This window comes from Archocentrus centrarchus, chromosome 15 (genome assembly GCF_007364275.1).
Source record: "Archocentrus centrarchus isolate MPI-CPG fArcCen1 chromosome 15, fArcCen1, whole genome shotgun sequence".
In the NCBI taxonomy this organism is placed as follows: Eukaryota; Metazoa; Chordata; class Actinopteri; order Cichliformes; family Cichlidae; genus Archocentrus; species Archocentrus centrarchus.
Genome location: NC_044360.1, coordinates 25,892,520 through 25,919,090, shown reverse-complemented (window position 1 = coordinate 25,919,090; position 26,571 = coordinate 25,892,520). Strand labels below are relative to the sequence as shown.

At 40.3% G+C, this 26,571-nt stretch overlaps 2 protein-coding genes across 3 annotated transcripts; one reads left to right on the top strand and one right to left on the bottom strand.

Moving 5' to 3' along the window:
• The first annotated feature begins 11,652 nt into the window (after positions 1–11,652).
• blnk (B cell linker) lies at positions 11,653–21,326 on the top strand. 2 transcript variants are annotated; one of them, XM_030747374.1, is made up of 22 exons: positions 11,653–11,789; positions 12,198–12,263; positions 12,795–12,841; positions 13,649–13,692; positions 13,768–13,879; positions 14,171–14,262; positions 14,359–14,422; positions 14,583–14,645; positions 15,992–16,017; positions 16,113–16,141; positions 16,624–16,680; positions 16,813–16,840; positions 16,925–16,976; positions 17,142–17,190; positions 17,284–17,311; positions 17,473–17,503; positions 17,939–18,014; positions 18,105–18,133; positions 18,242–18,297; positions 18,380–18,463; positions 18,552–18,707; positions 20,167–21,326. In XM_030747374.1, exons 1-22 carry the CDS (start codon positions 11,737–11,739, stop codon positions 20,281–20,283), a joined length of 1,359 nt encoding a protein of 452 aa, XP_030603234.1. In that variant the 5' UTR covers positions 11,653–11,736; the 3' UTR covers positions 20,284–21,326. The 2 variants fall into 2 exon arrangements, with proteins under 2 accessions (XP_030603234.1, XP_030603236.1); XM_030747376.1 differs by lacking the exon at positions 20,167–21,326 and having other exon boundaries at positions 18,380–18,483; positions 18,552–18,701.
• Positions 21,327–22,093: 767 nt separating this feature from the next.
• Positions 22,094–26,571, bottom strand: znf518a (zinc finger protein 518A). The gene is made up of 3 exons (XM_030747502.1): positions 26,484–26,571; positions 23,485–25,671; positions 22,094–23,391 (listed from the first exon to the last, which is right to left on the bottom strand). Exons 2-3 carry the CDS (start codon positions 25,655–25,657, stop codon positions 22,709–22,711), a joined length of 2,856 nt encoding a protein of 951 aa, XP_030603362.1. The 5' UTR covers positions 25,658–25,671; positions 26,484–26,571; the 3' UTR covers positions 22,094–22,708.

Genomic DNA, 26,571 nt, shown 5'->3' with positions numbered 1-26,571 from the left:
CCCACTGGATGACTGGAAGCTAAATATTTTTGGAGTTTTAATAAGTGTGCTTAAATAGCAACAAAAACAAATCAATATGTTTACTGTCCTCAGCATAATATGCAAGAATGTGCTGCCACCGTAAACAGACTGAAAATTAATGGGCAGAGACTTCTGGTGAGTTTTTCTCATTTGTACCTGAATAATCCAGAAATTGTTCTCACACACACAAACACACACACACACAGTTACATAATCCATGAATCCATTCAGGATCAAATCAGGGTTGTGAGTTTGTTATTCCAACTCAAATGGATAAATCCTCACGAGCAATTGCTGTAATTGTGATTGTGGTGTTAATAGCAGCAGAATAATTACATTTCCCTGAGCTATTTATGCCATTTTGCCAGAAAAAAAAAAAAACACAGCTGAGTTAGGTTTATTTGCAACTCTTTGACTCTTTTGGTTACTTTTAAAGTCCGATGTGATTGCAGACATCTTTTTTTTCTGTTAAACCACTGCTCTTTGACTTGACTGGAGAACACACATTACTATGAATTTGAAGGCACACGTTTCAAACTGAAAAACAGGAGCAATTACAGGATATGAAACATGACTAAACTTGCTTGCATTACTTCCCATGGTGGCTCATTGTGTAAACTGTGACCCTCCAAATATGGAAGTCAGCGTATCTGTTGTAACTTCTGCTTTGGTATCACTCTCATTGTCTCCAGTATCCACACTGTGTGCACACAATCTGAGGCTCTTCTCCTGTTTCTGAGGAGCGGGCTGCCAAAATGAGCGCTGCTGAGCGCCCTGTTCGAGAGAGAGTAAGAAGTGTGAAATGAGTCTCATGGCTAATAAAGCTGTAATCCCCACTTACTTAAGTAAGTATCTCTAAATCTGCTTCAGTCATGAGAGGGAACGCTGTTTAAAGAGGATTTTATGCAGCAAATAACTGAAGTGAGGGTTTATAACTCCCTAATATTTAGTGTTTTTAGTGGATCTTTATAATACTTCAGTAAAACCTCCCACACACTGGCAAGCCCGGAGAAGCTTTCATTCATATGCATCTTTTAAGTGGACGCTTACACACTTCTTGTCACTCTTTAAATTAGAGCAACGGCCTATTTTCCCTATTCATTATTCAATGACCCTGAGCCAATTCCACTGTAGGCGGGATATTGCATCACTGAAATACTCGGCCTGCATGTCATCTCTCCCCCCAAAAGATGCTCAATGTGGATTTTTATCAGTCATATTGATTAATATTTCAAAGCAGAGGCTTTGATGTGCAAGTTAACAGCACAGATCTGAAATATACATATACATACAGTATGTGTATTGATTGATAGATCTCCTGGCTACGGATCCAGCCAGTGCACCGAGAGCTCTATTACGCTTAAGTAAACTCGTGCTTTTATTGAATGGCTGCACAGCTTTTTAGTTTAACTAGCTTCAAGGTTGCAGAGTTTGACAGACATTCTCCCAGTCAAACTTCAAGCTGTGTGGCCTTTTGTTTGCTCTATTTGATTTTTTTTTAGCCAGTATTTTTAGTGCGGCTCAAGGGAAGGCAACGGATTTTGATCTATAAACTAAAATCCTTAACCAACTTCTCGATGGATTGCCTTTTGAGTGAAATTTACCGTCGCTATTCAGTGTCCTCGGAGGCTGAATCATACCGACTTTTGTGATCCTCTAACTTTTTCTCAGTGCCGCAGGAGAACGTTGACATTTGCGGTTCAGAGCAGAATAGCTCAGGAACTACTGGATGCACCGCCATGAAATTTGCAGCGAGTATTCATTGTCGATAGAGAACTTTGTTGATCTCCTGACTTTATATTTTGCTGCACCAACAGGTTTGCATTTTTAGCTATTAAGTGTTATATGTAAGCAATTTGTACAGACCATAGACTGTATGTATAATTTATGTTATATGTTCTGCCACTTTATAGTACAGATATTTGTGCTTTTCCTGTGCTCTTCCTCCAACCAAATGCTCCCAATAATATTTGCTTGTTAGCAATGTTACTGTTGATACATTAGCAAGCTGATGTTAGCATTTCACTCAATGTACTTCTGTGCCAGACCATTAGATTGTATATAAATGATGGGCTACTGTGCTGTCACCCACTGGTCCATGAAGTCTTTGAACACACTGGCTGTCACAGTGAAATGGGATGTGATGAGCAAGGATCTTGACCTTGAGTGAGAAATCTGGGCACTCTTATACACTTGATAATCACAGGCCAGGGTAGGTCCATCCTAAAGCATATCTTTCATTATTGTCCTTTTTGACTCTAATGGGAGCCATAAATTACAAAATAATCATACTGTATTCAAGGAGATTTTAAACTCATAAATGAGGCTACAGTCCAGCCAGGAAGCTGTTTTCTGAAGCCACAGTTTAAGTCAACAGTGGAATTATTTTCCCAGAGACGTCTGTGCAAGTCTGCTTTATGCAACCAGAGTCCCCCACCCCCGCTGGCCATTAGAAAGAAACCAGGTTTAAGGGATTTCAGCAAAGGCTTCACCTTTCTGATCTGGAAGCTTATGGAAGAGTTATGACATCGTATTTTTGGTGTTCATGAACCATAGAGTGCATAAAGTTCTATTTAGATTTTCGATTGATGAAATCCAGCAGATGGTGCTCTTTACTTTTTTCTGCTATGACTGTTGCTGCTCATTGTAACTATCCAGTTCCTCTTCTATTTTTGACAAACATCTTGAAATTGCCTCTGGCAGCGTAATGTCAGTTCCTTTACTTTACAAGAGCAACTGCTTTAATGATTTAGCGGCTGAATCATCAGTGTGCTTCTGCACAGTGAAACAAAACCAGCTCGTCTGTAGTTGGTCTGTATTATCTGAAGGGGCTCAGTTTGCCTGTGTTCACCTAAAATCACATTTGATGGCATGTATGTACAAGCAGGAGTTTATGACATCACAGTATGCAACTGAAACAACTGTAGTCTTAAAATAAAAAACTCCACATATGTCACTGAGAAACAAATTATTAATAAAAGGAAAATGTTTCTGTATGAGTTAAACCACTCTGGATCTTTAAAGGTATCATTTGCCTCTGCTACAGTTCTTTATATTGAGCTAGAAATGCAGCAGAGAAGGAGGAAGAAACATTTGTAATAAGTTATTTTTGACTCATCAGGAGCTCAGCATGTGTCCAAGGGCAGAGAGGGTCTGTACTTTGGTATCTGAATGTCATCCAGCAAGCATGCTTCTGCTGAGCATTTGCCTTTAGCTTACTTTACATATTCATGTGATGTACAGTGGATGGAGCAAAGGTCATAAAATCCATAAAAAAAAAAAAAAAGCAAGCAGGCAACACAGATCTAAACTGCTCTCATATGACAACATCACCACCAGCGGCTCGAATGCATCTTATTCACATCGCACCCACAGTGTGTCTTCACAATTTAGTGGTAAGAATGAAAGGCAGGGGGAAAAAAAGCACAGTCTTATTCTGTCTGAGCGCCGGATGGCTGTATAATACAGTATGGATAGGAATGACAGACAGTCGGCACAGCGTAGATAAAGGTAATGTCTGTCTTTTTGATGCCACGTTCGCTCACACAGGTAGACAGGTTAAAAGCGATACGTAGAAGCAGAAGATCAAAAGAACTGTCAGCTTCCATCTCTGTAACGCTGCCTGTGTGTGGTGGCTATGCGGGGAAGCCACTTTCAGTTTCTGTGTATCACGTTGACATTACAAACAAAAGGCCCCCTGGAAAAGAACAGCATATGCTTCCCCATGTGGGTGCTTCCTATAGAACACACAGCACATATACATTTACTAACCACTTTATTAGGTACACCTTGCTAGTAAAGGGTTAGACTCCGTTTTTCATCCAGAACTTCCTAATGGAAGAAATTCCTAATTCCTAATGGCACAGATTCAACAGGTGTTTTTCACTGGGTGTACCTAATGAAGTGGCCAGTGACTGTATGTGTGCAGCCTATGTATATATTTGCTTTGCTGTTGGTGTTAAAAAAAAATCTATGGTGGCAGTCTGCAATAATATATCTCAGAGTAGTATGCAATAATGCTTTAGCCTCACTGGATCTAATTTAAATTTTGACACAGCTGCCTTGTAATGGATAACAGAGGAAAGTCAGAGGAAAAACACCTTAAACCAGAATTAGCTTGTCTACATTCAGTGTAGATTTGTGAACATGTGGAAAGTCTCTCACCTAATGACAGTCATGAGACCTTGTGCAGCTGCTGTGAAAGAACCTAGGGTAATTTTGTGGCCATGTAACTGCGAAGCTGTTCTCTCTATCGTGAAATGAAACTCATTTCAACAAGAAGTATTAACAAATGTTCGGTGCGTCAAACCCTGCCCTTGCTGTTTGCCACTCCAACAGCAAACCACTCATGAAGAGAAACAAGAATAGTGGCCATCAATGCACCTGGTTTGGGGTGAAACTGAGATTTCACACTGACGCAGTGAATACTTTCCACTGCAATATTTTGTTTGTTTAATGTGCTTATTTCCACCTCCACATTCTTATTCCTGGACTCTGCTAAAGTAGTTTTGATTTAAATAACCAAAAGGCCAAAAGGTTTAAGAATGACACAAGTATTAGTTTTCACCAAGTTTGCTGCTTCAGATCTTTTTGTCAGATGTTTCTATGGTGTACTGAAATATAATGACAAGCATTTCATACACTTCAAAGGCTCTTATTGACAGTTACATTAAGTTTATGCAAAGAGTCAGTATTTGCAGTGTTGGCTCTTCCTTTTTGAGACCTCTGCGATTCGCCTTGGCATGCTGTCGATCAACTTCTGGGCCAAATCCTGAGTGATAGTGAACCATTCTTGCATAATCAATGCTTGGAATTTGTGGGGTTTGTTTATCAATCTGCCTCTTGAGGATTGATTACAAGTTCTCGATGGGGAGTTTGGGGATCCTGGCCATGAACCCAAATTCACTTTTGCCTTATGCTTATGCTCCATCATGCTGTTCTTCACCAAACTTTTGAGAAGTTGCTCTTGGAGGATGTTTTGGAGCCAGTCTTTATTCAGGCTGTGTTCTTAGGCAAAACTGTGAGTAAGCCCACTCCCTTGAATGAGAAACAACCCCACACATGAATGGTCTCAGGATGCTTTACTGTTGGCATGACACAGGACTGATGGTGACACTCACCTTTTCTTCTCCAGATAATCATTTTTCCAGACATCCCAAACAATTGGAAAGGGGCTTCATCAGAGAAAATGACTTTACCCCAGTCCTCAGCAATCCAATCCCTCTAGTTTTTACAGGTTATCATTCTCTCCTTGATGTTTTTCCTGGGGAGACGTCGCTTCTTTGCTGCCCTTCTTGACACCAGGCCATCTTCCAAAAGTCTTTGCCTCACTGCGCATGCAGATGCATTCACACCTGCCTGCCGTCATTCCTGAGCAAGCTCTGCACTGGTGGTGCCCCCGATCCCGCGGCTGAAACACCTTTAGAAGTTGGTCCTGGTGCTTAGAAGCTGGAACTAAAGACTCAAAATAATAAGGAAATTTGTGAAGATGAATAAAAAAAATAATAAGTGAATTAAGAATCGAACTAATTAATTAAAGAATTTAAGGACCGGGACCACGACACCTGGTGCAGTCTCTCAGTCCCTCCTCCCCCTTTTTGCCAGTTTTAGCACCCTTTCACCTCCCTTTGAGCCATCTTTCTTCTGATTCGCTGACAATCGGACGTTTGACATTTCCTACTCACTATTTATGGTTTATTGTATGAAAAGACATGAATGACTGATCAGGGAAGCAATTTCAGATCTCGCTAATGCTACTACTAGCATCGTCAAAGTTAAAAATCACTTTTGCTAATTGTGTAATGTAAAGCATCTCAGTGTGACTGAAGGTGGTTTCAGGTCCAGGTCCATTGGGGAAAAAAAATAAGGAATGGCTGCAGCTTGTAGAGCTGTTGTGTCTCATTTGAACAAGCACAGACACTCCCATAAATAATTCACTGTGTGAGCAGTGTATGAGTATCCACCGGGGGGGAAGGGGGGGGGTTCTATTTGATATTTCATTCAGTGTCAAAAGGCTAAGTCCGATTTTATACAGATGGTTTTCTTCTTCTTCTTGTAAGTCGGTGTGATGATCAAGTGTGTATCTGTGAGGGCAAGGTTCAGTACTTTGAAGGAGGTGAAGTCTTTCATATTAAGTGATCTAACTCTCAAATTTACAAATGATTAAATCCCAAGCTGTCTTAAAGGGCTTCCGCCATGCTGTGGGCTTATTCCTAGAGGTAATGCATCTTTTTGTTGAACCAAAACACACACATCAAGGTAGTGTGAGCTGCATTACTAACTCCCCGCCCCTCCCTGTGGAAATTTCTCATATAAACAGTTACTGTTAAATCATCTTAACAGCACATCATTACACAGATTCCACAGTGACCATCCATACATTATTCTTATCTTAAATTACGTCACACTTCATATTACAACCTGTTATGGCAAGCCTCCGTCTGTTTCTTCACGTGACATCTCACAAACTTAAATTTACAACTTTCCCAAACATTTGTTGTCATGGATCTTCGCTGCATTACAGCAAATTTAAAACAGAAGGGAGACAGAGCAAGTAATGACCTGGAGCAATGAATTATGAATGAAGAGGGGAATACATAATTTAGCGGGATTTGTTGCATATTTTATGGTAATCATTTTCCTTTCATTTACAAATCACAAATGCCTTACTGCAACACAGACACTAGAATACAACAGAAAATTGTAACGCTTTTTTTTTTGGCAGTTGGCTATTTTTTCTCCTTTTTTTTTTTATGTTGGATAATTTAGAAAATTGGGTAATATGATAATATGGTTGTGGTTTGCTTGTAGTGAGGCGAGCAAGCCAAACCTGAACGTTAACAAGTTTTGTTTGCTAAAAGGAACACGGGCAACATTCATTTGATGTTGGTTTAAAAATGATTTGCTATCATTGTTTTTGTAAACCACCTTTAGTTTAGTATTAATTACTAGAAAAACACTCCTCTAATAAAAAATATGTTTTTGTTGTGTTACTAGATAAGTGAGGCCCTAAGCAAGACACTCAGCCCACAGCCTCCCCGTGGAATTGCTACAGTATCTTACCAACAATGCTCAGATAGAATCATTTTAAGGTGTTAATGTATCTGACTGTGACTGAACCAGAGCTTTAGTTTTGAGCACATGTGCTTCTGAAAAGGCTCTAAGTGAGATGCTGCCATCTTTTGTTACCAATGAGGTAATGCATTCCCATCTCTTCTGCTCCAGTAAAGGCGAGGTCCTCGCAGTATCATCTGTGCTGCGAGGAATCACAGTGATCTGTGATCTCTGTGCTCTCTTATTTTCCTCCCATCCTGTCACTTTTTTTTTTAACAGTTGGTTTATCTCGTGTTCTTTCAGAACCTGAGCGAAAGTGACATGAGCAAGTTTAGTCTCATCCACCAGCCGTAAGTAACACCCTCATCCCTCTGTCATCATACCCCTCAATCATATCCTCCTTTCTTCTCGCCCTGTCTCCATCCCTCAGATCTTGCTTTCATTTATTTCTTTTGTTGTTGCTGCAGTTTGACAAACCAAACCACAGACTGACTGATCCTAATGTCCAAAGATACAAAACATTTCAGAATAAAAGTACATAACAAAGTGTTATAATCATTTTTTTTAATATTATTATTCCTGATCTTCTTATACACTCGCTGGCCATTTCATTAGGTAGACCTGTTCACTTGCTCATTAACCCAAATGTCTAATCAGCCAATCACACGGCAGCAGCTCAATGCATTTAGGTATGTAAATGTTGGCACGATGACCTGCTGGCATCCAAACAGAGAATGAGGAGGAAAGGTGACTTCAGTGACTTTGAATGTGGCATGGTTGTTGGTGCCAGATGGGCGGTCCTGAGTATTTCACAAACTGATGATTTATTGGGATTTTCCCACACTAAACATCTCTAGGGTTTACAGAGAATGGTCTGAAAAAGATAAACTATCCAGTGAGCAGCAGTTTTCTGGGTGTAAATAAATTCATAATGTCAGAGGTCATTACAACCAAGGTATGTAGGAGAGTGTCATGAATGCATAAGACACTGAACCTTGAAGCAGATGGGCTACACTTGCAGAAGACCAGAAGTTGCCACTCCTGCCAGTGAGTACAGGAAACCGAGGCTACAATTCATCAGAACTGACCAGTAGAATCAATTCCAAGCGAGGGTGACTGCACAAGACCTGCTGATTATAATAAAATCTTCAAGTGAAAACAAAAGAAGGGGCAGAAATGAAATTACATTATGTATGTGTGTGTTTACAGGTGTCTGTGCTTGCATACGGCTGATTTGCGTTGGATTTGTGTATGTGCACAGATGTGTTTAGGGAAGTTTGTGTGCCTGACTGCACCTGCACATGTGGCTGCATGTGTATATTCTGCATGTGCATATTCTTGTTTGTATGGTATGTTCTTCTGTGTGTCATATAAATAGACACCATTAACTAACTAACCTAACTCAAGAGGTGAACCAGTGTTGCGTCTACACAAAACACACAACTTAGCAAAGAACCTATTTTAAATTGTATCTTTAGGAACTTTGTTACTAGCAGCCTGTCACAAAAATATATAATTTGCTCTCTTTCTTTAGTTGAATATATAAAAAACGACAAAGAAAACACAGTTTGTCAGACATAAAATAGCATTTTTGCACCAACAAGGTGATTCCCAAAGAGCTATTAGCCAAAATACTTGGCATATGTCAACATGGTGTGCAGTCTGTCCACCAAAGCCTCATCAGAAATGCTCTCAGTGGAAGGGTGACTGTCAACAACCCATTCTTAAGGAAGGGAAACAGGCTGAGATAAGCCAAATTACACAAGAACTGGACCCGAATTCAGGGGCTTTAGAAGGCTTATGAAGTGATGAATCCAAATTTTTAATTCTAGGTTCAAAGTGTCATTAATATCTAAGGAGGAGGCCAGTAGAGAGGCACAACAGTGAGTGTCTAAAGCCACCTGTAAAACATGGTGGAGGCTCTGTCATGGTTGTTGGAGATCTTGTCAAAATTCATGGAATTATGAACACAGAAAAGTACGGTCAGATTTTGATTCACCGTACAGAACATTCTGAAATGTGTCTGGTAATGATCCCAGTCACACTGCATACCTGGATAGAAAAACACACAATGCAGCACTACCAGTCATGGACTGGCCTCCCCAGAGACCAGACCTCAACATTATTGAAGCAGTTTGGGATCATCCTGACAGAGAACAAAAGGCAGCCAGCATCCAAAGAAGAGCTTTGAATGTCCTTCAAGAAGCCTGGAGAACTATTCCTGAAGACTGCTTAATGAAAATACAAGAAAGCTGCCTCAGAGAGTTCAGGCTGAAGAATGAAGGTGCTGATTCAAAATTCTGACTTTCAAGCTCATTAGAATTGTGCAACCTCTGTTTTTGCCTTATGTACTGTATTTCCATCTATGTTTGCACATATTTTTATAACTTTTTCCCAATTTCCTAGAAACCGTTCAAACCAAGCATGAATGGGGAAGAAAGGTGCTTTAAGTGACTTTGGTTTTATTTCACAAACTGCTGGTCTGTTAGGATTTTTCCATATGATTATCTCTAGGGTTTACAGAGAATGGTTTGAAAAAAGAGAAAATATCCAGAGTTCTCTTGGTGAAAATGCCTTCTTGATGCCAGAGGTCACAGACGCCACACTGCTTTGAGCTGACAGGAAGGCAACAGTAACTCAGTTATCCAGTCGCTACAAGCAAGTTGTGCAGAACAGCATCTCTGGATGATGCACAGCTGTTGAACCTTGAAGCAGATGGGCTAGAGTAGCAGAAGACCACACCGGTTGTCCCTCCTATCAGTAAGAACAGGAAACTGAGGCTCAGACAGTAGAAGATTGCAAAAATATCACCTGGTCTGATGAGTCTCAGTTTCACTTTTGACATTCAGATGGTAGGGTCAGAATTTAGTGTGAAGGAATTTTTGTTGTATCAAGGGTTTAGGCTGCTGGTGGTGTAATGGTGATATGATATTTTCATGGCACACTTTGGGGCTACACTGAAACTGTATTGTGTTTGCAAAACTAACTAAAATGAACTTAAATTATAGATAAAATGCCCTTCATTTCCATGTTTGTCAGTTTATTTAAAAGCCTTGTGGATTAATATGGAATCATTTTTTTTCCAATCTAGCAGTTTTAGCTGAGAGCGCCATACGGCACCTTACTGTGCGTGTGTGTGTGTGTTGGGAGAAAGTGGCAGAGTGCCATTTTGGGTTTCTCTGAGTACGACAGCGAGACAGATAGACGCGAGTGTCTTGTTGTGGATGATGACAAAATGTGTGAAACACCCAAGTGGAAAAAATCGCATCAACCTCAAAGTCCACCTGAGGAGAGTGCACAAGGAGGCTACAGAAAACCCTTCTGAACTTACACAGTAACCTATGATGTAACCTGACATGGACTTCTCAAGAAATGTAACTACACGTCGGGCCCACGCAGCCCGCAACAATTGTGATTAACCTGTTCAGCACAGTCGAGTCCTCCCGTGTATTTCTGGCTACTTTTCGCCACAGTTTTTGAATTTATCAGTGAGAGAATAACAATCAGGAATAATAATAATAGCATCAATATAAGGACTCACAAATGTCAGCAAATTCCTGGAGGGAGACTGCTGGAATTATCGGAATGGACCTGAGGGAATGAAGAAAGTGAAGCAAAACAGAAAAAAACTGACGACAAAGAGCAAAGGAAGGAGGGGATAAAACACCGACACACAACCACAAGGTTGTAACCATTCATTTGAATAGAAGAGTGTGTCCAAACTTTTGACTGGTACTGTACATAATGCAGGTTGCATACATATAATGTAAAATCCCAAACTATTATAACCTTGCTCCACAGTCGCCAGTTCTGAATCCAATAGATCAGCTTTCAGATGTGGTGGAACAGGAGATTTGCTTCATGCACAGATTCCTTACATTAACTCTTCCTTTGAGTGTGATTACTCAGAGCAGACATTTCTTTAGAAAAAAAAAAAAATCCCCATGGTGATCACACACATGTTGTAGCAAATCAACTTTCCTCCCCCGCAACAGGAGAAGCTGCACACTTGATTTTTTATTTTTTTTCCCCTTCTTTGTAGAGCAGGATTACAACACGGTACTTTCTGTGACACAACAGGCATGGCTTTACACAGAGACCAGTTTCAAAGCTAAAAGCTGAAGTTAAATGTACATCAACAAAGATTCATTACTTAAAAATACATTTTTTTGTTTTTGGTGAAACTGAGCATCCAATAATAAAACTACTAATGACCTCATTACTGCAGAAATTGTGGCATGTTCTGAGTAACCTTGTTCAAGTTGTCATGTAATATACTCATAACTTGAAGTCCTTTTCTAGAAATTTGACATGTTTTGTGTTATCTGAAATTGCTAAAATGGCATCGTCTTGAATGGCAAAATTGAAGAGGGTCAGGGCAAATGTGATGTAAGAGGGCTGCTGAAAGTGCAGTCACTGAAACCTATTTTTGAGTGTGTGTGTGTGTGTTTGTGCGTGCGCGCGTGTGTGCATGTGTGTGAGGGGAGTGGAAAAGAGAAGTTATTTGTCTGACAGAGGCGGCTAGAACAAATTCCCTCCCCTGTATGATAAGGCTGTGACTAAACAAAGGCAGGGGTCATTTACAATTCTGCACGCAATCCGGCACCAACACTCACTTCATGACAGGAATGTGGCCTGAAAATGTAAACTTTTGGCTCAAACATGAACATGGATACATTAGGTAAACTTGCTGCTCCTGCCACAGCAAAGATCCGGTAAGAAGTTGGGTTTTGTTGTAACTTTTCTGTGAACATTTGATTTGTTTAGTTTTTTTCTCTTTTATCCACTGAGCAATAAGTATATTTGGCACTTTGAAAAGGTAAACAAAGCTATGATTTCTTTCATTTTTGATTTTGTTTTGTTTTGTTTCATGTTTTTGGCTTGGCAATATGCTCTAAAATCCACTGCAGATTTTTGTAAGACTAGAAATATTAAAATGTATGTAAAATGCATCTAAACCTTATTTGGAAAGTGTTACAGAAAATTCAAAAAACCATAAAGAGGAACTTATACTTCATTAGAAAGTACCTTTCTAAGCTGAAAAATAGCACAGATTACATGTACGTGTGCAACTGCATTCATTTATGACTTGTTTCTGTTTTGGCAAATCGTGTGTTTTCCAGGCAGCTTCAGAAGATTGTTCAGGATATCAAGAAAAATGACGGCAGCTTCCTGAATAAACTAAAAAGGTCGGTCTCCTAAAATTTAAAGTTTTGAAATACACGTTGATTCTCTGCATGGGAAAAATCACACCATTCAAATATACCACTTTCAATTTATCTGTCCTGTTACGTTTGGGGAGAATTAAAAAAAACAAAGTCTGGTGATTTTAAAAGCCAAAAAAAAAAAAAAAAACTCATGTGGTTTGTGTACATGCATCAGTGCAGAATGCCGATTCCTCTTTCACAACCGTTGGAAAAAGAGACATAAAACAAAAATAGCTAAAACAGATGGCAGCTCTCTCACTTTCCTTTCCTGAAATGAGTCCCCTGAAGACGTACAAGGATAGAAACCGACACATGAAGGCCATTTATTCAACTCGAGCCACATGTCTACAGAAGCCTGCTAACTGCACCTGTGCATGTCGTTGTTCCGCACACACATTAACTCAAGTTTAAGTGGTCAAACAATTCTGCTTTAATATTTGAGATTCCTCTTAATTTGACTGCTGAGCTGTTGTATGACTGCTGCTAATGTCAGTGTTTGTCTGTGTACGACAGGCTGACAAACAAACCAGTGCCCACCGTACCTGCGAGAGACTACAGAGGTAAGGGCTGAGTCATTGGTAGCGGTTCCACATGAAGCAGGACACTGAAAGAGTTAGTGGTCACTGCAGTTTCTGCTGAGCATGAAGACATTCCTAAGTGACATTGAAGAGACAGATCTTTGAAAGATACCTTCCTGTCTCATCACATTGAGAGTGAAACCTTCATATTGACTTCTGCTGATCTTGAAACACAGTTTTTTGTTTTTTGCACAGCGTGGGGGCCGCATTCTACTATAGAAATGGAAACTTTTAAAGGGCTCAATTTGCACACATACAGTGATGGTTATTTTTAACTGTGGACACACAAATCTGGCATTTTTAAATTCCAGAGAAGTTCCACTTTGCTGATACCTGCTAGCTTTATATGAAATAATCTCATCAGCTCTTTTACCAAAAAAGGGCATACCTAAAGATAAAATTTGAATTATTGAGACAAAAGCTCACCATTTTGCTCTCTTTAAGTTCATTTTCCCACATTACATTTAAAGAAACTACAACTGAAACACCTCAGATTGTTTCCACATGTCATCTTGAGGAACTCTACGTTTAATTAAATGAAACATAGTAATCGTTGCATGGTGGAAAAATTAGTCAACAGTTCAAGAGGTGAGGAGACATGCTTCAGCGGCTCCACAACTGAAAAATTCTAAAATTAGAGAATGTGCTCCGACACCCGCTCAGTTTCAATTATTGCCGGCTTTCACCGTTTTTATTAAAAAGCAACCATTGCGAAGCTCGCCGTTACACATTTAGTTCTCCTTTTTCCCTCTTTGTTCTAAAAATGCCTTCAAACTTCTGTGTTTACAGATGAGCACAGGGAAAGCGATGACCAGTTGTCAGACAGTGATTATGTAAGTTGGGAAAAATGTTCTTTTTAAACCAATCTTTTGTATTCATGTGAAACATTAAAAGCATGTTTTTCTCAGGACAATGACACATATGAGGACCCGCGTGATAATGACAGCTACGAGCCTCCTCCAAGCCACAGAGTCTTCACCAAAACACCCGCTGCTTCCTTCCCAAGGGGGGAGTATATTGGTCAGTAGTCATCTGACCTTGTTAGTTTTAATTAAGCTTACTTTTTTTTGTCACTATAAGTATGCATCCTCTTTTTTGTTAATTCTCCTAATAAGGCTTCTGAATATTTATGCAATGTTGAGTCCTTTTCACACAGTTTCTATAGCCTTGAAAGTCACTCCTTTGCAGTCATCCCTCCCTTCCTGCACAACTGTTATGAACACACTGTCAAGCCACAATACACAAAAGACCTCAGAGCTGTGCTTCATGCAAATGATGTCCCCTTTTTCTGGTTCTGTTTCTCCTTTTTAGACAGCCCGCCCAGCCGACCGCCCAAGAAGCCCTTCAGACCAGCCAAGTTTAAAGAGCTGCCCCCTGAACCCACAAATGCAGGAAGTGATGAAGTAAAGCCACTTTGATTTGTTACACATTTACGTTTCATCACATATTTTGAAATATCTTTCAATGAATTTGGGGATGTTGCCTTTGTTGCTTTTTAGGAAGACTACATAAATCCAGATGGTGATGACAACTATGTAGAGCCTTCAGAGAATCCTCCTGCCAGTAAGCTACAAGTCTGAATATAGAGAAGAAAGATCTGGCCATTGTAACGTGTTGAGTCAAAACACCAGTTTGGATTAAGCCAGGGAGAAAAAAAAAACATACAATTAGTGAAGAACAAAACTAAAAGGATAATCCTTTCTGTGCCTGTCTTCATAACCAGTGCACAGCAGGAACAAAGCTGGAAGGAACCTTCCCAAGTTGCCAGAGCGGACCCCCAGTCCAGGTGTGTAAAACACATGAGTGCATTATGAAGTAAGATCACTGGGTTAGCGAGTTATGTTGAGCTTAAAGTCAGAGTTTTCTATGTCACAAAGGTGGATCTGTTTTTTACCTGGCTAAATCACCACACTGTAAACCCAGATTTTGATTTGACTTAAAAATATTGAGTTCATATTACTTAAAATTGCATAGTATTGAACATTACTTGTTAATGCTGAGTAAGCTGAGCTTGTATTACTTAAACATCTGTCATTTGGCAACATTACTTATTAATTCTAAGTAGACTGTACTTTTTGATGGTCTATCTTCTTGTAATTATGTGTTTGAGTTCAAACAACTTAATATCATCAGGTTTTGCACCCGCTAAAAATCTAGTTTATACTGGTTTTAAAAGACTAGCTTAATGAGCAGCAGCACGGTGGTGTGGTGGCTAACAGTGCTGCCTCACAGCTAGAATGACACCTAGGAGATCCAGCCCCCCTCTCACTCCATTCCAAAAGGGCCTCAAGTACATTGAACATAGTCCACTGCACTTATTCAGCTTCATTACTTAAAAAAATTTAAGGCAAGGAGTTATCTTGTTTTTTTTAAGTGGATTCAACTTATCTGGGTTTACAGTGCATGGTCATTCTGGATTTTCAGTTTAAAATCCCCTGGAAGTGCCACATTTTCCAGCATATTTTAAGTGCAACGTATATCCTCAGCAATACATTTTACATGCGCGAGCTTTTAAGCTGCACCTGACTAACATAATAAATGAAGCCCAGCTGTGAAGTTGCAGCAGTGCAAACCGTGTGTTGCATTGTCACTGGAATGTATTCATTTGGTGCTTTTATATTTGATTACAATCTGCTGCTAAATCTCTTTTACACTACTGGAATTGCAACTGCTAGAATACAAACAACATATTAATGCTACATATTCAATGACTTCATTTTGCTTGCTGACAAACTAAAGCGATTTCCACATCTCCTTTATTGGGCTATGAGATGGTAAGCTATTATAATTTGGTTGCCGGCAGATTGCTGCAGTAACTCGTGGTTTGCACGTAAGAAGACGATTTGTCTGTAAACACTCACTTACTAACAGCCTCAGTTTCTGGTTTGTGTCACACTCAACCTTTGCCAGCCTCAGCAAAACAGCCATATTTAAATAAAATAAGGATGGAAACAGAGATTCTGTTGTCTGTCTTGTATTAACAGGTTATCATCCATGCAAAATGAGGGGTAGTCAAAACCAGTTAGTGAAAATATACAAGAAGTGCCCCGGAGGGGCAGATGCAGTCCAGCACCATTAGGAGGCTTTTGTGGTTCTGCTGCATGTCTAATTCAAGCTCTGGTTATTTTTCAGATTTTTATGAAGTTCCTGACAAAGAGGTAGGCTGCTTGTGTAAAACCAGTTGTGTGTATTTTACGCGATACATGTATCCTTGGAACTTAACATTGGTTGCATTTTTATGCCATCCTTACAGGACAACTCTCCAGCTCATCCAGCGAGCAGGTCAGTTTGATACTTTCCAGAGTTACATTCATTCGTGTGGATAGATTTACAATATCAGTGCTGGAATGTAACTTAGTAAATTTACTCAAGTATTGTACATAAGTGCAGTACTGAGGTACTTAGATGGTAGTTTTTATATTGTTGCATTTATTTAACAGTTTGACTTATTCAGTACTTGATATTGAATTGATACATTTAATAGCCTTTAACATTTAATGTTGCAACAAGTGATTAAACATCAGTAATGCTTTTTTCTTCTATCCTCTGCAATTATTTGTTCATACTGAATTTAACTCTATACATACATTTGTACTTTTTCTTACAGAGCATTAATTTCCATTTTTCCATTTATATTGATACTTTTACTTGAGTAAAGTATCTGAGTACTTCCTCAATCACTACTGTAAAATAAATAGCAGCATTTAGAAATGATTTTGACTGCAGACTGCAACTATTATTAATTTCCCAGCATTCTCTTGTAGACTCTGTCCAACGCCAGCAAAACAGTCATCATCTTTACCACCAAAGCCCAGCCCCAGGTAGGACTGACAAGACTCACATCAGGGCCTGACAATTACTTAGATTTTTTTCAAATGCTTCATGTATCATGACATTTTGTTGTTGGGTTTTTTTGTTTTGTTTTATTTTGTTTTGTTTTGTTTTGTTTTTAGGGTGAACATGAGGAAATCTCCCACTCCTGTAAGTGATCACAAATTTGTCAGACAAGTTCAAGATACTGCACATTTAGAAGGATACAGGTGAATTGGTATTGTGACTTTGCAGGTCCAGGAGCCCACAGATGGAGATGAATATGAAGTTTGCGATCCAGATGATAGTGAGTATTAATTCAAACTACAGTTTGTTCAAAAAGGCCATTACTGTGTATTGCTGTGGTAGGGTTCACGTGAAACAGCTTGGCAATATGTGACTACTCATCAAAGCCTTCCGTATAGCGTATCAGTAATACAGTCACATGACTGCTTTGTGTATGTTGTTCTAGGTCCTGGGCTGAGTCGTGCTCCACGTCTACCTAAACCTTTACCCAGAGAGTAAGCATCACTTACATTAACAGTATTTCAGTGAAACATAAAGCTATGACCTCTAAGAACAAGGATGAGGGATCCTTTCATTGTTTTCCACAGGAGGTCACCGAAACCACCTGTAGGACCGGTAGGAGTTTGTTTTAAATGAAAATAATGCACACAATGCCAAAATATTCTAAGTATCTCATTTATTTTTCCTGACTAAATGTCCACTTTTTCACATGATGCACTGATGTCTGTCAACATTACACACTTAAAGAAAAAGACTAACTGTGACTTGTGTTCCAGAGGCCAGATTTAAAACCAAGGGACTTTGACAGTAAGTGTTTTTAATTAACGTGCGTTATTAGGCACACCTGACTGAGCCTTTAATAAACACTGGACAATCAGCCAATTAGTGCAATCTGCTTCTATAATTGTGTGCACACATCTCATTTCCTCTGTGGATTCCACTCGTGTTCCTATTATCACTTAATTGCAGAAGTACACAAGCAGCACATACAGTACACAAGAGTGAGAGAGGAGATGAGTTGCAGTCGATTTCACAGATTTATTTATTTTTACATTAAATCTATTCCAGTTATAAGGGAATGGAGACAAGCAGATACAGCAGAGGTTAAAGATATACAGTTTAAGATCTGACACTGCTTATAGACCTATTTATATGGGCTGCTGATTGCTGGAAGTTGTCTGTATCTTATAATTATACCTAAATAGTAAACAGGCTAATTTCAGCATGTCTATATTTTTCAAGGCAAGACGCTGCCTTTGGCTCACACTGAACAGAAACCTCCTCCAAAATCTTTTACACTCGACTTTCAGCGACCAAAGTAAGAAATGCAGCTTTACTCTGTCTTTAATCACAGCTCTGTACTGTGCATTTACTGACGTCTGCTCTGTCTGTGGGCTGTCTCTTGCAGAATTCCCCTTCCACAGTTTACCTCCCAGAGTAAGTACGGCTCCCTCTTGTGCCTCGCAGCAAGTCCGGCAGCCATGTGCGCAGGAATGTTGTACTTAAACGTGAAGTGACACAACTTCTTAATGCTTGTTTTCTCAGAGCCTCATGAGAGAGCAAGTTTTTCCACTGAAAATGACTCAACAGATCAAGATAAGGTACAAAAATACATTGGTAACAAGAGCAAAAGAAAATATTCATATTTAAAAGTGTTTCTGATCTCCACTAACTTTATTTCAGGATTCAGACATCTATAGGAAACCCTGGTATGCCAGCTCGTGCGACCGAAAAACTGCTGATGATGCCTTGTTTCGCTTGAATAAAGTAAGGCTTCCATTGCTGAGGTAAGAGATGGGGGGGGGGACTGTTGTTTTTGTGATCCGGGTGTAACTGTGAGCTTTCTCTGCTTCAGGACGGAGCATTTATGGTGAGAAAGAGCTCCGGTCATGACGCACAGCAGCCGTATACATTAGTGGTGTTTTACAATGGCAGAGTGTACAACATCCCAATCCGCTATATACCAAGCATCCAGCAGTATGCTCTGGGAAGAGAGAAGAAAGGGGAAGAGGTAAATACGTGTCTTTGAGAGAGGAAGTGTATATATACTGTAATAAGAGCCCTTTTATGCCTGCCTAGGCTGCAGTTTGTCAGAATTTTGACACTCAAAGTGGCCAACTCTGAATCGGTAGCACTATAGTGCAGAAAATACTACAATAAATATTATTTACTACCCTGCTTGGTACAGCAAATAAAGATAAGATATACTTTATGCTTTATTTATCCCAAATTTTAGAAATTCTAAATAGGATGGAATTTCCGGCATAGATGGCAAAGCATGCACAGTACCAATACAGTAAGAATAAGAATAATATTTTTATTTAAACTTGTACTTTTTATAATGTCACATGTGGAAATGTGTTGTTTAATTCCAATTTCATGTTTTTAAAGAAATAAATTGGGAAGTTTTTTCATCCTTAGTCCATATTTTAGGAGTGAAACAGTTGGACTATTGTGAGTATAGAATCACTGAGAGAAAGAAAGGGGAAGTTAGTCATTAGGTACTTTCAGCTGTTCCCTTTTCCCATGTGGATGGATGTGCATAGTTGATGTGGCACAATTTAGAGCTGGATATCCTTCCTGATCAAACTCTCCAATTTCCACTGGTCTCAGGACCGGCACTGGACGTGCGCTGGCTCGTGATCCCTCATGGCCTTTTGTGTGAATACTGGGGGAAATTATTCCATTTTTGACCTAAATATACCAATATGGTTTTCCAGTTTAATGGGTAGTATTATGAAATGAGGTAGTTGGTTTTATTGATAATTATTACTCACTCAGTAAAGAAACAACAAAAAATATATAAATATATGGCCCCAGAATATAAGTAGCATTAAATAAAATCATTAAAATGGCAGACTGCAAAGACTGTAGTTTATAATTCAAGTCTATGAGGAGAGTAATGAAATGTGGGCTGTGGTCTTTACTCATATTTTATGGTTCTATAGACACACTAGAGATACTTTATTATGTTTTAAAAAGAAAACTTCAACCCATGTGCTTTTTTTCTTCACCTAAAAAGTCACCCTGTGACTCGTTAAGTAATAGTGCCGCAAGACTAAGGCCAAAACGAATAATCTTGGGCTCTAAGATTATTAGAAATCCAAAAGGTCTCCCGGTGCTCATCACCAGGCCAGCATGAGATTTGAAAAACCTCCAGCAAAAACTTACCTTTTTACTTCCACTTGATCAAAACTGTTAAAGAGAAACAGACTTCTAACAGTGACACAGTAATACTGGAATGAACCACAACTAACTCCAAGCGGTCTCTCTGTAAAATATGCCACACTCAAACACAGCCTTCAAAAAATATTGTTGACGTGCATTTCAGTAAAGACATGACCCGGTCCTGATACATGGGCCTCCAGAGTGGTGGACAGGCATAAAATTGCACCATCATAATTCTGCAAACATTTTTCTTTAGTCTAACTCACCATCATCCTTTTTTTTTTTTTTTTTTTTTCATGCAGCACTTCAGCAGCGTCTCCCACATCATTGAGAACCACCAGAGAAACCCCCTGGTGCTGATTGACAGTCAGAGCAATGCCAAGGACGCCGCCAAGCTGTGCTACCCTGTGAAGCCCTAGATGACCCTCAGGGATTCAAAACATCGGTGTGACTGGAGATGAGCACCTCGATCCACTGTGTTTACTGTCAGACTTGCAGAGGTCACTGGGGTTGTTGCTCTGTCACTTAAAACGCAGGTGGGAAACACGCCTGAGTCCAGATTGTTTCAAAAAAAAAGAATGGGAGTCGCTGGATGGAGGTGTGTAAGAGAACCTCGCCAACATGGGAGCTTCCATCGTGTTAGACAAAGGACTATTTCAGTTGCTACCCTGGGGAGTGATATGACAACACAATGCTACATTGGTAATGGACTGACTTCCACCATATTCCAGTTTTTTTTTGCCTTTCGGCCTAATGCAGTATCAATACAAATAAGCTTAGCTTACAAACTGTGGTGGGAAGTGGTCTGACAATGTACACCACATATAATTTTATGTATACAGTTTGGGCAAACTGACTACAAAGTATCTGATCAGCATTCCTGCTTCTGTTGTCCACAACAAAGATGAGATTTTATGAGCTGCTAAAATCATCAGTGATGTGTCCTTACTTTAAACAGTGTCTACAGCTGGAGTCTGTTCTACAGGACGAACCAATCAGGTTCACAATAAGCCATAGGAGCACACAGTGGGATTTCTGTAACCATGTGAGCCACACAGCATAAGTTCAAACACATCCTAACTTTTAATCTGGGGGTAGGATATTGTGCAGGAGCAACAGCCCCATTATCTGATGCTTTTTCTCCTCCGTCAATGGTTGACTGTCAGCAGGACTGCTCGCCATGCAGGGCTGAAGTAGCACAGACTCTGAAGACTTTGAAACTCGTGTTATATTATGTTTTTTTTATTTTATTTTAATGCTCAGTAAACAGTGTAGTAAAATGAATCAAGGAATGAGACAGCTTTGCTGTAAGCAGAAGGAAGCAGGCGGACAGTTGGTTTATGACAGCAATACTTCAGGGAGCAATTTATACATTGATGTGTGTTTGGTTTAATAAAACTTTTCTCGTGTGGTATATCTCAACTCATACCTTCAGTCACAACAAAATGCCACCAGGAACTAACTAAGTGTCCCATTTATTCTCTCTTCAGCATGTAATGCTATCACACTCATGTACATTTGTTGCATAAAAATAATTCCCAGGCACTTGGTGAAAATTCTCAGGTTATATTGCATACTGTACCTCTAGCAGGACTATGTACAATTATAAATCTTCCAAGCTAAACTGAAGAATTTTTCACACTTAAGAAACAAGAGATTCATGCACAATTTATATACATCCGTCCAATGGTCCGCGACCATCACGCACACACACACAGACAGCAGCCACACTTCTCTCTGTGAATACTGAGGGATTCCGGCTGCACGAGGAAATGTTGAGCCGCAGTAGGACACCGGTTGAGATTGTCATAGGCTTCGGCCTGATAAGGTGAGGTAACGGGAAATATAAATCCTGCTTTCATAGTGCAATCAAAAGATAAGGTTATCATTATTTCAAGTCAAAACAGAGGAAAACCACTGAGGACCCAAAAAATATACATATAATCATGATCAGATCATCAAACACCTCTCAAAGTTTCAAAATCCAGATTTCTTAAGCACTTACTTTGTCACTGACATGACACAACACAGGGATGTTTTTAAATGAATCCTCAGAGTATCAGCTCCCACTGCATGAACGAACACATCAAAATATTCTCTTACAGTTATTATATTTGAACATAATTTGGAGTTTATATATATATATATATATATATATATATATATATATATATATATATATATATATATATATATATATATATATATATATGCATGCAAATACACTGATTTTACTAATGGCCTGAAAAAACAAAAAGCATTTAGGAAGCTCATAAAGGCTAAACTAAGTATCATAAATAAATGTTGAATAAAACAGCTTATTGGGTTTTTTTTTTCTGTTTAAACACACAGTTTTGGTTTATCTGAGTAACTTGTGGGTCTCTGTGACCCATTCCAAAAACATAAATATTACAGCTACCACACTGTATAGCCTACCCGTACATAAACTGATCCATAAAACAGATGGTATGGCAAATATACATATTACAGTGTTCTATAAAGATTCCATACGACAGTGTACAAAGTCACCTTAAATAAAGCTATTGTGTAGACAAACAAAAACAAAACAAAATTTATCTACGCCGCATCCTCGTGGCTTTACAAATAATCACTATTCTACAAAGAGGTGCATCAAGCTACTCAGACTGGGAGAGAAACGATAGGTAAAAAATACCCTGAGAATGTGAACCCTCCAGGAAGCGCGACTTGATTCTTAACAAAAACAACATTTAAGACTTGAAAATTAAAACAGTTTCCATTATTGCTTTCTCATATTGCAAATTCTCCTTTTTCCAGAATATTTTAGTTACTTTTTTTTTTTTTTTAATCCAGTGTGCACGACATTTAAGAGTTTTCACAGTTTGGCCTATTCCACTCTATCAGGTGCCGCTGCCGGTGGGCCATCCACATTTCCTGGCTGGTGAAGACCCTGCCGCAAAACCAGCAGCGAAACTTCGTCACAACATCTCTGCTGGGAGAGACTGCGCCCACCATTTCGTACTTTTTCCTGCTCAGCCTACGAAGTCTGAACTTCAAAGAGAATCTCTCCTGTACTGAGTTTTTACTGTTCCGCGCAGGTTCCGCTCGGCCATCTGTTGGGTCGTTGGTCCTGGGAAGCTCGCCGCTCAAAGCTGAGAGCGCGTTCAGAGTCCTGCGTGACAGTATGACCTTCCTCACATCTCCTCTGTACCTATTCACAACCTCCATGATCCTGGCCACCTCGGGGATGTCAGCATCAGGATGATTTAGCACCACAACAGGCTGTTCTCCCGCAGGACGCTTTACCAGTTGAGAGGGATTTAAGGCTATCAACTTCAGGGTCCTCTCCAGGTTTTTTGGGACAGGCCGCCACCGACAGCCGGAGGGTGATGAGGGCTCTTCTTCGATGGCTTTTCCAGCAGGTAAATGGCTGCTACCAAGGATATCTGGGCAGAAGTCTACAGGAACTTCTCCGAATTTCATTCCTTCAACATTCCGGTCACTCTGCTCTGCAGAGGGGCCACAGCTGGAAACTTCTTCTCTCTCATCTGTAAAATAAAAAAGTAAAAAAACACTTAAAATAGTTCAAATTAAAACTTCAAACACTATGTATGTATTTAAACTATAACTTCTAATCTTACTTTGTGTTGGAATAACCGGTTGGGAAATAGAGGAAGACTGGCTGCCGCTTTGAGGAGTTACTCCATCACCAACCGAACTCATCTCATCACCCGACACAGGGCAGAGACTGCCACTCTGTGACGTTTCGCGCCGTACATTCTCGGGGTGAATCTTTACTTCAGTCACTGACGGACTCATCTGGCAGGCTGAACTGCTCTTATCAACTTCCATGAAGTGCTGGGATTTCTCTGTGCCATCCTGCAGTTCTTGATGTCCCGGAAGCAAGCCTTCGTGTACATCTGGCATGTTTGCAGTCATATTTTTAGACCTTGTTGGCTTTGCAGTGCAACCTGGGGTGAAGTCTTCTCTTGGCTTTGACTGCAGAATTGAATCAGTGGCTTCAAACTGGTCGTGGAGGTCAGCCTCAGAACCTTTTGTCAATTTCATCTGGTGTGCTTCCACTGGGCACACATTTTGGAGAATCTGTACCGTCTCCTCCATTGCTGGATATTGCAGTCCATGATGGTCATGTATCACACTGCCGTCTGATGGAGACAAAGAAGTTTGTGACACCCACTGCTTGTCCTTCACAGGATTCTTCTTCAACACTATCTTTAAGGACAGTTCCGGTGATCTTTCATCTGCTTTTTTAAACCTGGTCTTTCTTTTACGGCGTCGACATTTCCTCTTGTTCTTTGGCATGGCTTTATACACAGGCGTTTGCTCTTCAATCTCCTTTGTCAACTTCAGATCACTGGAAGCATGAATGCCATCACCATAAACAGGCCCCTGCAGCTTTTTCATATGTTCCTCGGGTTCCTGAACAGCCTTTAGTTCCTGATTTTCTCTGTTTTCCTGCATGTGAGCGCGCTCTGACAGCTCGCTCTGGGCTGACGCTGAGATGTCATTGCGTAGATTGTTCTCAGCCTGTGGACAAGGTGCACACTCATTCGACATCGACTGACATCCATTTTGGTCGACAACACTCTGAGCATCAACACCAGCACTTTCAGAACAAACGTCTTCCTTATCCGATGCTGCCACCATTTTCAACCTTTTGCCATAGGCGGCCCCATTCTGAGCTACTGTTATCTTGTTCTTCAGTGTCAGGACAGTAAGATCAGACGACACGATGCTGTCCTCTGGCTTGGGGAGAAGGTTCATATCCTGCGGGATGCTCGACAGAACAGTTTTAAGAGCTTTGGTCCATTTCTGGTCACCGGTTTCTCCTGCGACAGATTTCATCAGAAACTGTTGAGTCTCCTCTAGTGTTGTTTGTGGATCTGACAGATGGCAGTATTTATCCAAGAATTCTTTCCCTGGCAGAGAAAGACAGTCCTGTGTCAGCCAGCACATTTCCCTAACTGCACTTCTTGTTCTGGGCTTCATATTGGGGATTGTGTCAACGTCCTTCCTTTTTTTCTTCTGGTTACCATTCTGGCACACGTGGGCAGTTTTAATGCGCTTAGCTATCAACCACTTCTGAGATGCCTCAAAGCCACTGTGATGACAATGTAAACTTTGAGTGGTTAACAACTGATTCGTGTCCTTTGTGTGCAGCGAAAGATTATCAGCTCCTTCCGGGTCCAAATTATGTATGTACATGTGTTCTAAAAATACTCTAACATCACCTGTGGAGAATTTCTGGCACATTTCACATGAGTATTTGCCATCTGGGCAGTGATACGCAGTCAGGTGTGCACATAATTCAGGCCATGTGCGTTTAACGTTGTCATTACACATGCTGCAACTAGAAAAAGTGTCCTTGTGGCTTAACAGATGGACCTGAAGGTAGGAGAACTCGTGTGTACTAAAATTGCATTCATGACAGGAAAAAACTGGGGCGATCCCTCCGTGTTTTTCCTCAAAGTGTCTCATTAAGTCTTTGGGAACATATTCCAAATTGTCACTGCATTGAGAGCATGTAAACCTGAGCGCATTTCCACTGTCATTTGTCCCGTGCTGACTTTGTGGTGGTTCCTGTGAGGGCTTCTTTGATGAAGGCCACACTGTGCTCTGCTCCCACTCCTCTGCTATCTTTGTTGGACCACGCTTATCTTCACTTTGCATAGCTAGGGGCTGAACGGCATTCTTCCTGAGGTGGAGCTGTTTACGGCGGTCTCTGTTCTTAATGCTGGTACATTGTTTATTATCTCCCGTGCATGTGGCTGCGCAGATGCCCACCGAATCCATTGTTTTCCAGATTTCTGAAAGTGCAGAAAAACACAAGGCATTTGCTTTTTGTTTCACATTAGGCGTTCAGGCTGCATTCACGGTCCTGCTCTGCATCCTGATTTGATACAAGTCCACCTGTTGCTGGGCATGCTTCAAATTGCGTATGCGTGGATGGAAATTTATCACATATGCGGCACAAAAAATAATAATAATAAACTCTTAACGACCGCCAGCTGCTGGAAACACACTTAAACCCACCTGCTCCATTTTTGAACTTTCATGCGCTGCATTAATCCTGCATATGTGTGCTATGCTAAGCTATGCAACTAAAAACATTCTCCCCTCCGAAATAATAAGTAATGCACATAAACAAGAACAGACTGAGCAAGCACTTTTCAGCAGATTAAACGGGGGGGGGGGGGGTACTGCGCGGCCATTGTGCAGTTTGACTTGACCACAACAAAGTGATAAGACTCGCTTTGTAGCGAGCCAACGACCGCCTCGGGAATAAAGTTACGATCAAACCGTAGCATCTGAGCGCCTTTGCTTTCGCATAAACACGCGTGTTTTTACTCGGTGCCTAAGCTAACTGTTAAAACCGAGCCAGCGTTTAACTGATTTGAATTAACGTGACGCACAAGGGCTTACAAAGACGGAATAACTTCAGGGATACAAAGCGTGCCAACAAAGTTACACCCGCACCCGTTTTTTTTTTTTAAATCTTGCATCGACTTCTTACTGCACAAAGACCCGCCCGGAGAAATAAATCATTAATAAAGCTGTAGCTGGTTAAGTAGTTGTCTCGGGATTTTTCTTTCTTTTTTTTTTTTTTTTTTTTTTTTACCTTTTCTTTTGTGGAGAGCTTGACAGCTCAGCGAGTGGCAGCCATGATGGTTTCATCCGGGGATTACAGCCCCTGAGCTCCTTTTAGC